The sequence below is a fragment of the Cyanistes caeruleus genome, chromosome 29, assembly GCF_971803275.1.
Source record: "Cyanistes caeruleus chromosome 29, bCyaCae1.hap1.1, whole genome shotgun sequence".
In the NCBI taxonomy this organism is placed as follows: Eukaryota; Metazoa; Chordata; class Aves; order Passeriformes; family Paridae; genus Cyanistes; species Cyanistes caeruleus.
The window spans coordinates 1,763,332-1,779,070 of record NC_141729.1 but is presented as its reverse complement, the minus strand read 5'-3'; the positions used below and the strand labels follow the sequence as shown (position 1 = coordinate 1,779,070).

General features: G+C 59.2%; 2 protein-coding genes across 3 annotated transcripts; both read right to left on the bottom strand.

The window, feature by feature from the left end:
• Positions 1–757: 757 nt before the first annotated feature.
• On the bottom strand, positions 758–10,554 carry PIWIL2 (piwi like RNA-mediated gene silencing 2). Its single transcript, XM_086865615.1, has 21 exons — positions 10,231–10,554; positions 10,049–10,157; positions 9,564–9,744; positions 9,378–9,488; positions 9,019–9,136; positions 8,813–8,931; positions 8,625–8,705; positions 8,340–8,453; positions 8,044–8,232; positions 7,793–7,877; positions 7,600–7,686; positions 7,365–7,505; positions 7,171–7,284; positions 6,499–6,687; positions 5,855–5,956; positions 5,658–5,777; positions 5,173–5,261; positions 4,778–4,883; positions 3,570–3,823; positions 2,767–2,874; positions 758–1,596 (listed from the first exon to the last, which is right to left on the bottom strand). The coding sequence occupies exons 1-21, from the start codon at positions 10,255–10,257 to the stop codon at positions 1,440–1,442; spliced, it is 2,601 nt and encodes an 866-aa protein (XP_086721741.1). The 5' UTR covers positions 10,258–10,554; the 3' UTR covers positions 758–1,439.
• Positions 10,555–11,348: 794 nt separating this feature from the next.
• POLR3D (RNA polymerase III subunit D) lies at positions 11,349–15,015 on the bottom strand. 2 transcript variants are annotated; one of them, XM_086865614.1, is made up of 9 exons: positions 14,923–15,015; positions 14,146–14,311; positions 13,968–14,011; positions 13,416–13,561; positions 13,208–13,332; positions 12,903–13,074; positions 12,572–12,819; positions 11,973–12,125; positions 11,349–11,757 (listed from the first exon to the last, which is right to left on the bottom strand). In XM_086865614.1, the coding sequence occupies exons 1-9, from the start codon at positions 14,961–14,963 to the stop codon at positions 11,635–11,637; spliced, it is 1,218 nt and encodes a 405-aa protein (XP_086721740.1). In that variant the 5' UTR covers positions 14,964–15,015; the 3' UTR covers positions 11,349–11,634. The 2 variants fall into 2 exon arrangements, with proteins under 2 accessions (XP_086721740.1, XP_086721739.1); XM_086865613.1 differs by having other exon boundaries at positions 13,208–13,335; positions 14,923–15,014.
• Positions 15,016–15,739: the final 724 nt, after the last annotated feature.

Here is a 15,739-nt window from a genome sequence, read left to right as displayed (position 1 = left end):
CCTATCTGGGACACCCAAAATCCCACCGGGGATCCCCAAACTCCCCCGGGGCACTGGAACCCCCAAACAGCCCCCAACACTCACCCCGGGAGCACTGGGACCCCCCAAAAACCCACCCGGGGCTATTGGGACCCCATGGAACCCACTGAACACCCACCTGGGGGCACCAAGACCCCCGAGGACCCCTCTAAGGGATCCCCCAAGAGCATCAGGGACCCCAGGGATCCCCCAACACCCCCCGGGGGCACCACACAGACCCTGTAGGGGCACTGAGCACCCCTCAACCCTTTTCCCCAGGGGTCACAGCACCAAACATCCCCTGAGGTGGGGCTGGGGGACCCCAAGGACCCCCTGGAAAAACCCCTGGGGGTTCAGGGGGGAACAAATCCTGGCAGCCAGACCCATCCTGGCTCCTCTCCCTGCGCCAAGGAGCTCTCAGGGCCAAGGAAAAGGCAGAGCTGGGATAGAAAAAGCTGCTGGAGGGGGTCAAGCAGAACTGGGGGACCCCCAAAATCCCCAGCCCAGCACCCCCAGGGCCAAGATTTATTCCTAAATCCCATCCCAGGCTGGGCCACGGCTGCCAAAGTCCGCCGGGATTGGCAAACAAACGGGGATAAATGATTAACCCAGGGCACAAGGTGACAGCTCCGGTGCTGTGATCCTCCCCTCAGTGTCCCTGCTCCATCCTGGCATCCCTCGGGAATGAGGGGCAGGATGTGGCCACCAGCATCCCCCCAAAAATCCACCAGGGAGCAGCTGTCAGCAACGGTTTTATTGGAATGAACCAAAAAACTGGTTACAGTAAAGAGAAAAATCAGGGAATTCCAACTTGTCTTGACTAAGGCAGAAAAAGCACTTAAAATAGGTGAAAACTCAAACCTTTCCCTGGGGTAATGACCTGAATCGACAAAGAATTCTCCTTGGAAAGCCAGTGACTCTTCAAGGACAGGAGAACTGGCCAAACTGGAGCTAGTTTGTTCAACAGCAGCTTGAAAAAGCCCAGGAAAAAAAACCTTCAAACCTGCGTGGAAATGCAAGAAACTGGGGAGGAAAAAAACTCAAAATCTTTGGGATTTACATCCAGCACCTGCATAGGGATGAGCTGTGGGAGCAGCAGCACTTTTGGGGCTCATTAATTCAACCCCCTTATGGGGAGGGCTGGAAACCAGCAGGATATTCCTTTGGGTTCATCCCCATGGAGATAATTCCCAAAAAACCCACAGCCCTGGGATGCTGTTGCAATCCCCAGCATCCTCTAAAACAACAAACAAAGAATAAATTAACACCAAAACAGGGAATTGAGGAAGATCCCCCTCGGCAGGGGGGGGGGGCCAAACAGCAGCGGGTGGGGAGCGGAATTCTGGGCGCAATCCCCGTTTTCCCAGCGCCATCCCGGCTTTTTTCTGGGTGCAATCCTGGTTTCCCTGGGTCCTGGCAGGTTAAAGGAAGAAGAGCTGCTCGCTGAGGTGGGCGCTGGGCTCGTGGTGCAGGACCTGTCCCACCAGGAATGCCAATTTGTGGGCGTACTTGCAGGGGGCAGGGACACGGACGGTGCCCGGCCAGTTCCAGTACAGGTGACACAGCTTGAAGGTCAACCTGGGGACATGGAGGGAATTGGGATTTGGGATTCCCAGGAATGGGAATGGATCCAGTTCAGATCCCACCCAGAATCTGCTCCCAGATAGCCTTGGGAAGGGAGAAACGGGATTTGGGATTCCTGGGAATGGATCCAGGTCCAGATCCCTCCCAGAATCTGCTCCCAGGTGTCCTTGGGAAGGGGGAAATGGGATTTGGGATTCCTGGGAATGGATCCAGGTCCAGATCCCTCCCAGAATCTGCTCCCAGGTGTCCTTGGGAAAGGGGAAATGGGATTCCCAGGAACAGGAATGGATCCAGGTTCAGATCCCTCCCAGATGTTCCTGGGAAGGGAGAAATGGGATTTGGGATTCCTGGGAATGGATCCAGGTCCAGATCCCTCCCAGATGTTCCTGGGAAGGGAGAAATGGGATTTGGGATTCCCAGGAATGGGGATGCATCCAGTTCAGATCCCACCCAGAATCTGCTCCCAGGTGTGTTTCTTCCAAAGGTTGGGAATGGGGTGAGCCAGGTGTGGCTCATCCAGGTCCTCCCAGTTCACCCAGTATGAGCAGCAGGCTCAGCCCAGTTCCTGCACAGGGACCTGTCCCCCCACAAACTGTTCCAGTGGCTGATTGAGCCAAAAAACCCAAATTTGGGGGGGCTCAATGGGGTCCCCACCCTGACACAAGGCTACTCTTCCTTCTGTGGGATACTGGGGGGGCTCTGGGATTCCTGCCCTTCCCTCTGGAATATTTTGGGGGGCTGCAGGATCTCAGGGACTCCTGCACTTTTCCCTGGGTGACTTAGGGGGAGTCTCTCCCATTCCCTCTGGAATATTTTGTGGGGCTGCAGGATCTCAGGGACTCTGGGATTCCTGCACTTTTCCCTGGGTGATTTTGGGGGTCTCTCTCCTTCCCTCTGGAGGATTTTAGGATTTTGCAGGAGCCCTGCTGTTATCCCTGCAGGGAATTGGGAGGACCTGGAATCCTGGGTAGCTGCAGAAATCCCTGCCCTCCCCTCTGGATGATTTTGAGGGGATCTCTCCTTCTCTCTGGAATATTCTGGGGGGCTGTAGGATCTCAGGGACTCTGGGGAGTGCAGGGATTCCTGCACTTTTCCCTGGGTGATTTAGGGGGTCTCTCCCCTTCCCTCTGGAGGATTTTGGGGGGCTCAGGACCCCCCTCTTACCTCTGGAGGTGCTCGGAGCTGAGGTTGGCTGTGTTCCACATGCAGATGTAGCGCGTGGGAACGCTGCAGCCCTGCCGGGAGTGATGGGCCAGCAGGAAGAAATCCTGCCTGGGAGGGCAAAACAAACCCCAAGTTTATTCTTTTCCACCCCAAAATGAGCATTTTTGTACCTCAGGGTGCTCTGAACCCCAGATTGGGCTTTTTTTTACACCCCAGAATGGTAGTTTTGAACCCCAAGGGTTTCACTTTTGGACTCCACAGAGATTTTTTTTCACCCTGAGGTGTTTTTACCACCATTTTTCTTTCACTCTGGGCTTTTTTTTACACCCTGGGGTGGTTTTATAACCATTTTTTTTTTTTTTTTTGCATTCAAGGTGTTTTTATACCCCATAGCATCTTATTTTGTAAAAACAATAAATTAAAAAGTACCTTATGGTATTTTTACAACCAATTTTTTTGCATCTTGGGGGCCTTTTACACACCATTTTTTACACCTTGGGGTGGGTTTTTTTCCAACACCCTGGCCTATTTTTACAACAATTTCTTTGGCACCCTGGGATTTTTTCTTGCACCCTGAGGTTCTTTTTGCACCCTGGGCTATTTTCTACTTTTTTTTTGCACCCTGGGGTGGTTTTACAACCATTTTTTCACAATGAGGGTGGATTTTTTTTCCACCCTGGGACATTTTCCTCTCTGTTTTTTTTACATCCAGGTTATTTTTTCCCCCCGGGGGTGTTTTTTATCCCTCCCTAGGATGTTTTTTACCCCATCCCAGCTCCCCCAGCCCCAGCTCTGCCTCTCACCAGCCCGAGCTGGTGACGCTGTGGTCGATGACGGTGCCCAGGGGAGGGGACACGAACTCCTCTCCTGCCAGGCAGTAGAAGTTGGTGCTCAGCTGCTTCTGCACCACCACCACCACGAGGCTGGGCTGGTAATTTTGGAAGGTGTGGAAGCTCTTCTGGAGCTGGGGCACCTCGTACTTGAGCACAGTGTCCAGCTGGGGGTCGGACACCCCGTCCCGGTACACCACGATCTTCATGGGCAGCGAGTGGTTCAGCTGGAGAGGGGGGAAAATGGGGAAAATCAGCTCGTTTTTACCTCCCTGCCACGCACAGGATTAGCTGAGGGAGGCAGGAAAATATGCCCTGGTCAGGTTTGGGTGTTCAGGGATGGAGCTGGGAATTTAACCCACACTGAGTTCCCCTCAAAATGCAGCTCGGGGCGGGTTTGGGGAGGGCTGGGTTTGCATTAATCACAGAATTCCAGACTGATTTGGGTGGCAAGGAGCCTTAAAATCATCTCATTCCACCCCTGCTGTGGGCAGGGACAGCTCCCACTGTCCCAGGGTGCTCCAGCCTGGCCTTGGGCACTTCCAGGGATCCAGGGGCTCCTCTGGGAATTCCATCCCAGCCCCTCCCCACCCTCACAGGGAGGAATTCCTTCCATATCCCATCCATCCCGCCCTCTGGCAGTGGAAGCCATTCCCTGTGTCCTGTCCCTCCAGGCCCTCCTGCCCAGCAAATTCCCAGTGCCCAGGGCTGTTCCTGCAGCATCCACAGAGGGATGAGGAAATAAAGTCAGAGAATTCTGGAATGGTTTGGGTTGGAAGGGACCTTAAAGCCCATCCCACACCCCCTGCCATGGGCACGGACACCTCCCACCATCCCAGGCTGCTCCAAGCTGGCTTTGGACACTTCCAGGGATGAGGCAGCCACAGCTCCTCTGGGAAAATCCCAAGAGCTGGGATTTTTGCTGGCCCTTGCCCTGTCACAGGCTGCTTTTCTCACGCTGGGGACAAGGGACAGGCCTTTGGGAGCTGTAACGTGGCACTTCCCTCCGAGCAAACTGATCCTGAGGCATGTTCCCGAGATAAGGATGAGCTGTGCCGGCTTCACATCCAGTCCAAAGGCTGCCAGGGAGCTTTGCTCCCCTGCACGTATCCAGGCTGGAAGTTTTCCCTTTGTTTTGAGGGAATTTGGAGGCACAGGAGGGTGATTTTGGTCAGCCTCACCTCGTAGAAGCGCTTGAGGGCTTGGGAGAGGCAGAGCCGGAGGCTGTCGGCGATTTCCTGGTGGGGCATCTGGAAAACCACCCTGGAGTACCACTTGGTGAGGGTGCTGGGGATGGAACGGGAATGAGCACCAGGAACTCCCCCAGCTCCAGGCAAAGTCCACTGAGGTCTTGTGCAACCCCAAAGTGCCCCCAGCTCAGCATTCCCAGCCCTTTCCCTGGCCATTCCCAACACAAACACACCGGGGGAGACCTCGCTGAGCGCAGCAGCTCAGGGACAGCAGCATCCTCACCCCCTTCCTGGCCAAGGAATGGGGTTCTGGGATGGGATATCCTCCAGATTCCAAGGGCAGAGCAGGAAAACGCCTTCCCCCCCTTTCCCAGGAAGCCACGTACTGGTTCATGCTGGCCACGAAGCCGATGACAGAGCGCATCCCTTGGCTCCGGCTGTGGTGGATGTCCATGCCCACAACCATCAGCTGCTTCTGGAGAGGGGAACAGAGGTGGGATTTAGGGATAATGGATGGGGAAAGGCAGGTGGGATTTAGGGATAATGGAGGGGGAAAGGCAGGTTTAGGGATAATGGAGGGGGAAAAGCAGATTTAGGGATAATGGAGGGAGAAACTTAGGTGGGATTTAGGGATAATGGATAGGGAAAGGTAGGTGGGATTTAGGGATAATGTCCATGCCCACAACCCTCAGCTGCTTCTGGGAGAGGGAGAAACTTAGGTGGGATTTAGGGATAAGTCAGACACCTCCAGGCTCGGATCCCTCCAGCTCCAAGGGACTCACACACACCCAAGAGAAGCCAACCCTGATTCTCCAGCTGGTTCACCCAATTCACCCCCTCCCAGGCTCATCCCAGGGTTTTCCTGCCTTACCAGTGGGATATCAACCCCCCAGAGCTGCCCGCCCAGCTTGCAGTTGATCTGCAGCAGAACTTTCTGCACCACGCTCCTAATCTTGCCAGGATGGCCCGTGAGGGACTGGGCGTTGATGACCTACGGAGAGGAAAAACACAGGGAAAAGTGAGGCTGGAGACAGCCACAGATTCCTGGGAATGGGGGCTCCAACCCACCTGGGAGGGCACCGGGGTCTGCACACAGCAGAGCTTCTTGATGGCCCCGTAGATGTCGTCCCGGCTGCCTGGGATGATGCACAGGAGCAGCTGCACCTTGTCCTGAGGGGAATCATGGAATTGTTCAGGCTGGAAAAGCCCTCCTGGATCATTGAGTCAGACCTAAGGTCACCAATAGCCCACATACCCAGGTGTCACATCCACACCTTCAGGGATGGGGACTCCACCACCTCCCTGGGCTGCCCATTCCCATATTTAACAACTCTTTCCATGAAAAAATTCCCCCTGCCTAATCCATCCCCATTCCTGGAAATCTAAAATCCCATTTCCCCCTTCCCAAGGACAGGGACATCTGGGAGCAGATTCTGGGAGGGATCTGAACCTGGATCCATTCCTGGGAATCCCAAATCCCATTTCTCCCTTCCCAAGGTTATCTGGGAAGATTCTGGGAGGGATCTGAACCTCCTGCTGCCTCCCCTGGCACAGCTCGAGGCCATTCCCTCCTGTCCTTTGTTCCTAACTCTTCACCCTCCTGTCATGGATTTTTAGGGAAAAACGAAGTTCTGCTGAGCCCCCTCTACTCCAGGCCCGGTGCTCCCATCCCACCTTCCCAATGATCCCCCAGGGATGTCCCCACTCCTCACCTGGCTTCCCAGAGAACTCTGGATGGTCCTGACGTAGGTCTCGATGCGGTCGTCCCGCAGCTCCTGCACCGTGGGCTGTCCCACCTGAATGCCCATGGCTCCACAGCTGCTCCTCATGGCCACCAGCAGGTCCTTGGCCAAGTGCTGCAGCCGCTTGGGATACATCAGGAGCCAGGAATTGATGGAGATCTGGGAGGGAAGCCAGGACAGGCCGTGGTTTGGGGGTGTTTCTGCAGCTCCCAATTCACACAGCATGTTCCTGTTTGGAAGAGGAGAAACCCACAGAGCACAGAGGGAAATTTGGGAGGGGAAAACTGGGCCTAGAGGAAGCTGGAGCACAGCAGGGAGTTTGGGAGAGGGAAATTTGGGAGAGGCAATTCGGGCCAAGAGGAACCTGCAGCACAGAGGGGAATCTGGGAAAGGAAAAGTGTCCCAAGAGAAATTTAGATCCAATTCCATCCAATTCCTGCATGTGAAAGGCTCCCTCCACCCTGGGATGGGGTGGGAAAGCCAACACCAGAGCCACATACCTCCAGCTCCTTTGAAAAACAGCCTGGAGCGCAAATCCAACATAAACAAGGGAAGGGTTTGTGCTGGAAGCGGCTCAGCCAGAATGCCAGCACTAAGGAAAACTCATCCCAGCTTCCCAAAGCAGGGGAAGCTGCTGCTCACCACGGCGATGGGCACTTCCTTCGTCACCTCCCGGTGCCAGCCCAGGTCCTCGGCGGGAAGGAAGGAGCGGTGCCGGAGGTTGATCCGCTCCACGGGCAGGATGTGACCCTGGGTCTGGGCAGAGCGGGAATCTCCGGAGCTGCCTCCACCACCTCCATACCCAGAGGGAAGGCCAGGAGCCCCTCAGCCCTTACCCTGTAGATATCCGTGTCCAGGCACAGCCCCCAGCGCTCCAGCTCCCGGGAAGCATCCGGAGTGTCCCGGATGCGGGACAGGAGGCTGGTGAGGCGCCGGTAGTGCTGCTGGGGGCTCTGGATCATCTCCCACATCACCTCCTGCACCAGGAACACCCAGCAGGGTGAGGGAGGGCTTGGGGCTCCCCCCAAACCCTCGGGAAAGCTGGGATGAGGGGATGAGACAAGCTCTGACCTTCAGCATCCGACTGTTCTTGCGGAGGTCGGAGAGCCCGGTGAGGAAGGTGAGCTCCGGCACCAGCAGCACCAACTCCAGCTGGCGCTGCAGGGAGGGACAGGCACCATCAGCATTCCAGGGCTTGGGAATCCCTGCTCTCCAGGGGCTGGAGGAGCCCAGAGCAGCCTGTGGATCTCCATGCCTGGCTCACCTTCCCCTCTGGCAGCAGTTTCTCCTTGGGCTTGTGGACGAGCAGCGGCTGGTCCAGCTCCCTGATGGTGATCCCGTAGGTCTGGCTGGAAAAACAGCATCATCACACAACGCCAGAATTCCAGTTCAGAATGGATCTCACGGAACACTCAATCCCAAATCGCTGCTGTGGGAAACCTCCCTGCTCCCGCTGCTGCATCTGGGGTCAGCACGGAGCCATTCCCATGGGATGAGGCAGCAGCTCCTCCTCACCTGTAGTACTCCACAAAGGAGATCTCCTGGCCACTGGCCAGGGTGAAAGTGTCCTTGGGGGTCTTGTCCCAGTCGATGTCGTCCACGCGATAGGTGCGGTTGTTGTAGCGAGTCATGACCACGGTCCCCACCAGCTGCTTGGTGCATTCGTCCTGGAACGTCCTCTGGCTCTGGGAGTGGATGGTTTGCCTGGGAAAAGAGAGGTGTGGAACGCCTCCCCTCCCTATCCCAAAAAGAAAGCATTTTTTGTAGCACCCTCGTCCCCAAAGCTTTTGGGGTTTTGCCGCTCTTCTCACATCACGCTCAGGACGGAGTCGCTGCGGATGATCTTGTGGATGGCGTCCACCATGAGGAAGAGCCCCCCGTCCTTCCTACGGATGCTGACGGCGTATCCCGGCCAGATATGGAGGCTGTGTCCAGAGGGAAACAGACCTGGGTTAACCCAGGGCAGCCAAGGAATAGCCAAAACTCAGGGATTTATTTCAGCTTCTCAGAACAGCTGCTCCAAAGTCAGAGCTGACCTGGGAAGACTTCCCAGTTTCCAGGGATGATCCTGTGGGAAGGAAGATGCCAGCACCCACCTGTATTTCTGTAGAGTGGTGGCCTGGGCAGGCTCGAAAAAATGTCGCCCAACCAGGCTCATGTTTAGGATTTTCATCACCCTAAGGAAGAAAGAGCAGGAAAAGAAGAAATGGATGAGGACTGGCAGGAGGAAGGAGGAAAAGAGTCTCCTCCCTGGAACTCGGGGAGGGTCTCTTTGACCTCTCACCTGCGGAAAACCACGTTATAAAAGGGGATGCAGAGATCCGAGCTGGGCTCCAGGATTTTGGTCATCTGGATGTTGATGGAAATCTCCTCGTTGTTCTTCCTCCGAGCCTTCACGCTGACCTTTGGCAGGGCCAGAAGGGGTTCTCCAACCCAAAACGGGGGCACCCCTGTACCCCCAAACTGGGTGAGACCATCCCTGCCCCTTACCTTGGGGATCTGGATGGGCAGGAAGAGGATGGAGCCGTCGAAGGCCATCACGTCCCCGGTGACAGCACACTGCTCCTTCAGCATGGCAAAGCGGGCACTCTTGCACTCCACCTCAGGACTGGGGGCACACAGGGCCTGTTCTCCCTCCTCTGCCTCCCCCAGACCTCGCTCAGCCCCCCAAAAATCCCTCCCAAAGAAAACCCAGAGCTCTTTGTTGCACTGGGGCCGCTCCACCTCATGGCAGCCTGGACAGCAGGAGGGACACTGAGGGCTTTGCCCTCAGTTGGGGACACCCCGACCTCGAGGAGCTTTGGGGGACCCTCAAGGGGCTGTGGGGGACCCCGGTCCCCCATTATCACCTGAAAGTCACGTGGTACTGGTAGACAGCTTCATTCTGGCAGTGGATCTTTACAAAGTTCAGCCCCACGGACACGGGGGCTCCCTTCCCCACTGGCTTCGTCCCCTGTGTCCTGCGAGGGACAGGGGGTCAGCAGCGACCCAGCAGCACCCAAACCCCAAAACGAGGGGCTGGGGCCATCACTTACGGCCTGGCAGCAGCTGGGGGGGTCTCCGGGGTGGGCAGGGGCGTCAGGCAGGGCTGGGGGCCGGGCGGGCACGGGACGGGCACAGCGGCGGCTCTTCCAGGCTGGGTGGGCAGCGCGTCCCCTCTGCCTCTCCACAGGATCCTGCGTCCCCAGGGCGAACTGGGGTGAGCCCTGGCACACACTGGGGACACAGCGGGGCTGTCCTGGCTGCAAACCCCCAGCCATGACCCCGACCCCCGGAATTCCCCTACTCCTGCCCCACAGCAGCCTGGGGGGACTAAAAACAGCCAATATTTGGGATAAAGGGATAGGAGGGACAGCGGAGATGGGGAAGACAGAGAGAATAAGGGAACGGGGCGGACATATGGGGCATGGGAAGAGAGAGGGGATGGAAGGGGAGAAGGAATGGGGGCAGGGAAGGTGGAGAGGACCCAGAGGAGGGTGAGCACTGAGGATTTAGGGCTTTAGGGGTGTGGGGGACTCACTGCCCACGCGTGGGGAGCGCCGCCAGCGCTGCCCCTTTGTCCTCCTGCTGCTGCTGCTGCACCGGGCCGGGCCGAGCCAGAGCCTTCCCATCGCCAGCACCACCCCGGCCTGCGGGAGCACGGGCACCGTGAGCACCGGGGCTCGGCTGGTGCCCTCCGCCCCGCCCCCCACCGGCACCTACCGAGGGGCCTCTCCAGAGGCCGCTCATCCAGGCCCAGCCCGCGGAACAACGCGGGTAAGGGCGACGACGGGGGTCGGGGCTGAGCGGGGCCGGGCGAGGGCAGGCGAGGGGAGAAGGCCGAGAGGCCGCGGAGCCCCCGAGCCATGGGGACAGCCGGGCCGAGCCCGGGCCTGGGCGGGCGGAAGGGCCGCGGCGCGTCCATGATCGCCCCGTCGAGGCGCAGCCGGAGCCGCGGCCACGCCGCCGCCGCCGCCCCGAGCGCACGCGCGGCCCCGCCCACGCGGCGCTGATTGGACGGTGCTGAGGACACGCCCACGCCGCGGCGCCCCCTGGCGGAGCGAGAGGCGGGCCCTGAGGGCAGCGCGCGAGAAAAGGGCGCGGGTGCGGAAAGGGGGCGTGGTCAAAGTGAGGGGGTGTGGTTATGTAAATTAGTGCGTGGGCATGATGGGAGGAAAGGAAGTTACGATGGGGGCGGGAAAGGGTGGGGGGGGGGATGATGTGGGATTGGGGGATAAAATGGGACGGGCAGGGGAGGGTGAAGATGGAATTCGGGGACTAAAAGGGGTTGGGGTGGGAACAGGAGTAATATGGGATGGGCAAGAGAGGGTTAAGAAGGGAGGGGATGGGATGGGATGGGATGGGATGGGATGGGATGGGATGGGATGGGATGGGATGGGATGGGATGGGATGGGATGGGGCAGGAGAGGGGGTGAGATGGAACTGGAGGGGTAAAATGGGCCAGGAAACTGGGGGTAGGAGAGGATGGGGTGGGAAGCAAGGGTAATATGGAATGGAGAGGACAGGCTGTGATGGGGCAGGAGTGTGGGATAATATGGAATTGGGAGGGTAAGGTCAGATATGGGGGGATTTAAACGGGATGTGGTGGGAACAGCAGGGTTTAAGATGGGATAGGCTGAGAGATCAACATTATCACACTGCCCAGGTGGTTGGTGCCCCCCATCCCTGCTCCCTGCCCAGGGGCTGGTGGCACCCAGGGAACTCTCTCTCCCTGTCACCCCCAGGACAGGGTGGGGGTCACCTGCTGCAGCCATGCCCAGGGACCCCAAGGCCTCGCAGGCCTCAGCAGAGGTGACAGAACAAGACTGAGCAGCCCCACGCAGGGGGAAAAGAGGTTTTATTCCAGGTTTTTCCCCCAGGACAGTGTGTCCTGCTCCCAGCAAAGCTGGGGGACACACCACGGTCCCACACATCCCGAGATCCCCGTTTGGCACTGGGGGGAAGCTGCCGGTTTGGGGGACACAGCCAGACACCCCGCGGGGCTGGAAGGTGGTGGGAGTTGCCTCTGCGTCCACACCTGCACAAGCCCACTCCCCACGTCCCAAAGGCACATCTGGAGGGGCTGAGGATCCGTCCCCGGGGGCTGGGGGGCCGGGACCCCCTCGGCTACCGGTGCCGGTGCTCCAGGAGAGCCTCGAAATCCGGGGAACAGACCAGCTTGTGCCGCACGTGGCCCAGCACAATCATCTCGCCAGTTCGGTTGTCCCCAATGCCGACGGACACCAGCTCCTGTTCCGTGCGGGAGAAACACCCATGAGCAGCCCAATGCCATAGGAATCCCTGGGAGATTCCAATGCTGAGCCTGGAGATGTCCCCAGAGGGGGCCGTCAGGAGCCTTCCCCACCGTGACCACAGGGAAGGGATGCCCAAGAGCCAGCATGACCCCATGGGGGGTTACCTTGGGGTGAAACCCCTCAAATCGGGTCCCAGTGTCCCTTCCATACCTGTAGGAAGGAGCAGGGGGTGCCCATGGTCACATCCAGGGTCACCTTGCCCAGCACCAGCTGCACTTTTCCTGACTTTCGGATGAGCAGTTTCCCCACCTGCCCCTCAGGGAGATCGGCCAGGGTGCAGGTGTTCTCTGCCTGCTTCGCCTCCTGCCATGGCACAGCGGGACTGGGATCACCCCAAGGGACTGGGATCACCCCACGGGACTGGGATCACACCATGGGGTTGGGATCACAGCATAGGACTGGGATCACCCCACAGAATGGGGAGGACAGCACCATGGGATGAGGGGACAGCACAGGATTGGAGGGGAAAGGACACCATGGGATGGGGGGAGGACATCATGGGACAGCAGGGAAGTCACCACGGGACCGGGGAAGATGACACCATGGGATGAGGGGGAGACATCATGGGATGTGGGGGAAAGGACACCATGGGATGCGGGGGACAGTGACACCATGGAATGGAGAGGCATCACAGGATGGGGTGGAAAGGACACCACAGGATGGGGGGACATCCTCATGGGCTTGGGGGAGATGACTACAAAGGAGGGATCCCACCCCAGGATGAGGGGACACCCCCACCGAGCCCCTACCTGGCTCTTCTCCTGCTTCACCACCACCACCTGCCCGTCCTCGTTGTGCAGCTCGGATTTGATGGGTTTGGAGTCGTGGGTGGGGGGCTGCCCGGGCAGGGTGTCGGGGAGCTGCAGGAACACCAGCTCCTCCTCGGCCGCCAGGCTCAGCCGCTGCAGCAGCTCGGCCGCCGACACATCCCGTGGGAATCCGGGGGGGCCCTTGGGCTGAGCCAGCTTGGGATCCTCCTCACACGGCTCTTCCTTCACTGCAGAGGTGGTGCGTGGGCACAGGGAAAAGGGGGACACCCCCAGCTTGTCCGCGCTGTGGCCCCAGCCCTCCCCAGCCCACCTTTCACCACTGGTGGGTCCAGCTCCATCTTCTCCTCCTTGGATCCAGGGAGCCATGGCTGTGTGTCCTCCTGCTCTGCCGCCTCCTCCTTGAAGAGCCACCCCGAGTGTGCCAGGGGCAGCTGCACCGGCTTGTTCCGGATGTCGTTCTTCAGCCCCGGGTCATCCAGGAACTGTGGGGACAGGCAGGGGACACTCAGCACTGTTGTGGTGGCACAGGGGACACTCAGCATTGCCCTGATGGGACAGGGGACACTCAGCACTGCCCTGGTGGCACCAAAGCCACCCCCTTCTCAGCCCACTGACATCGTCCTTCTGCAGCATCCGCAGGATCTGCTTCGTCTCCTCGTCCGTCTCCCGCTTCTCCTTCTTGATGTTGATGATGTGGGAAGGGCCAAAGTCAGACATGTCCACGTTCTTGTCCCAGGAGCCTGCTGGGGGACAGAGGAGCAGCCCAGGGTCACCCCAGGTGGGACCCCCATCCCCCCAAATAGCAGAGGGAAGCTCCCCTTACCTTTCTTCTTCATCATTTCAGCAGGGCCCTGCTCAAAGATGGAGTGAGACTGGATGACCTCGGGCCGGCCCCGGCCCCGGCCGTGCCCATCCCGCTGCCGCTCCCGCTCCTTCTTCTCCTTCTTGACTGACACGTCCTCCCGGGGCCTGTGGGGCAGGGAGGTGGCAAATCACACCCAGCCCCTCCCAGGACATGGATTGTTTTGGAAGAGACTTCTGGACATCACCCAGACATACTTGCATGGATATTTGAGATATTTATGTGGATATTCAGGATATTTATATGGGTGTCTGAGGCATTTCCATGGATATTTGAGATATTTATATGGATATCTGAGACATTTCCATGGATACTTGGGATTTTTATGTGGATCAATGGGATCCCCTCTCACTCCTCCGTTCTCCAGACCAACCAGGCCCAGTTCCCAGTCTCTTCCTCAGAGAGATGTTCCAGACCCCAAATCATCCCTGTGCCCCCCATTTTACCCACGGGGACCCCCTTGCTGGCAAATCCTCCCCCACCCCCTCTGGAAACAATCCCAAGGCCACTCACTCCTCCTTGATCTTCCTGCTGATGATGTTGGGGGTGAAGGTTTTCTGTGGCCAAGAGCAGAGAGAAAAAGTCACTCCCAAAACCGTGACCGGGGTCTCTCAGCACCCACCCCCAGCCTCGCCGGGGCAGAACACTGTGTGACCCAAATTTGGGGAGGGGGTGGCGGGGTGACACTCACCTTCTTGACGCCCCCCAGGGTGAGGTCTCGGGAGCGGATGGAGGGCAGGCGGCCCGGGTTGAGGGGGGCGGCTGCGGGGCGTCTGCCCAGCACCCCCCGGGCCCCCGGGAGCCCCGGCCGGAGGCTGCCGGGGGAGCCGGAGCTGCCAGAGCCCCCCTCGGCCATCCTGGGGAGAGGGGACACGCTCAGACACACCCGGGGGGTTCGGGGGGGGGTCCTACACCCCCAAACAGAGCCCCAGTAATGAACCCCCGAAAAGGCTCCACGTGTAGCCCCCTCCGCTGAAGGGTCGTGTCCCCCCTGCACCCTCCAGGAGCCACTTGTGTCCCCCTCCCCAGCTTTCTCAGCCCTCCCATACACCCCCAAACAGAGCCCGTTTGTCGCCCCCTCCCCAGGGGTCTCAGCCCCCGCGATCCCCCTGCTCTCCCCTCCCAGAGGGTCTCAGTGCACCCCCGTTCCCCCCAGGGCCCCCTTCCCCCCACTCCCCAGGGGTTCAGACCCCCATTACCCACTCACACCCCCCAGAACCCACTCGCAGCCCCCTCCTCACGGGCCTCAGACCCCCAGGGGCCCCCTGCGCCCCCTCCCCAGGGGTCTCAGGCCCCTCCTTGTCCCCTTTACCCACTCTCACCCCTCTCCCCAGCATTCTCACCCTCCTATACACTCCCAATCGGGACCCACTCTCCCTCCGCTCCTCAGCGGTCTCACTCCCCTCTTCGCACCCCTCAGGACCCCCCCGACCCCCCCAAAATCCTCCCCCGCCACGCCGCCCCTTACCCTGCCCGGGCAGCCACGGGCTCGCCGCCCCCTCTGCGCATGCGTCACGCACGGCGCGCTCTTCCTGGAGTGACGATGCTGTCGCCATCTTTGCTAAGGGCACGGCGGGCTGGGCAATGGGCCGCCATCTTTGTGGTTGGCATTGCCCAACCCCATGTGAAGGCGGCGGCGCCATTTTTGTGACGGGCAGTGCCCGGTTCTCCGGACTGGGACCGGAGGCAGCGCTGCGGGGACATTTTTTGGGGGGTCCTTCATTTAACACCCTCACGGGATTCCTGCAGTGCAACCACCCCCTCAGGGCCCTCTGCAGCCTCTCAGCCGGTATCCCACATAGGGGGTTCATGCGTGGGTATCCCCTCGCAGAAATTTGGGGGGCAATGAGGTTTTTGGGGCGCTCTCCCACCCGCCCACCCGATAAAAGCTTTGTCCCTCCAAGAAAGGTGTCCACTACGTGAAAAACCAAAAGTCCGTCCGTCTGCCCCCCTTGGGCTCTGCACCCCCATTCCTGCGGGGGTCCTGTGTGGGTACCAGCACCCCACGCACCTCATCCATCCCAATTTTGGGCCCGAGAGGGGGTGTCCCCGCTGTCCCTCAAGCGGCACAACCGGGACACCCGCCCGGCCCCAAAAATGGGGGGAACAGGCAGAACCTGCCCACCACCCACCCCCAATCTGCACCCACATCCCACTCTGCCTCCATCACCTGACGCCGCACGCGTCCCTCCATCCCATTGGCAGAACCGGGAGGTTTTTCCTTCCTCCCCCTTCTCTCCCAGCTCCTTGGATATCTATTTTTCCCCCTTTTTTTTTTTTTTTTT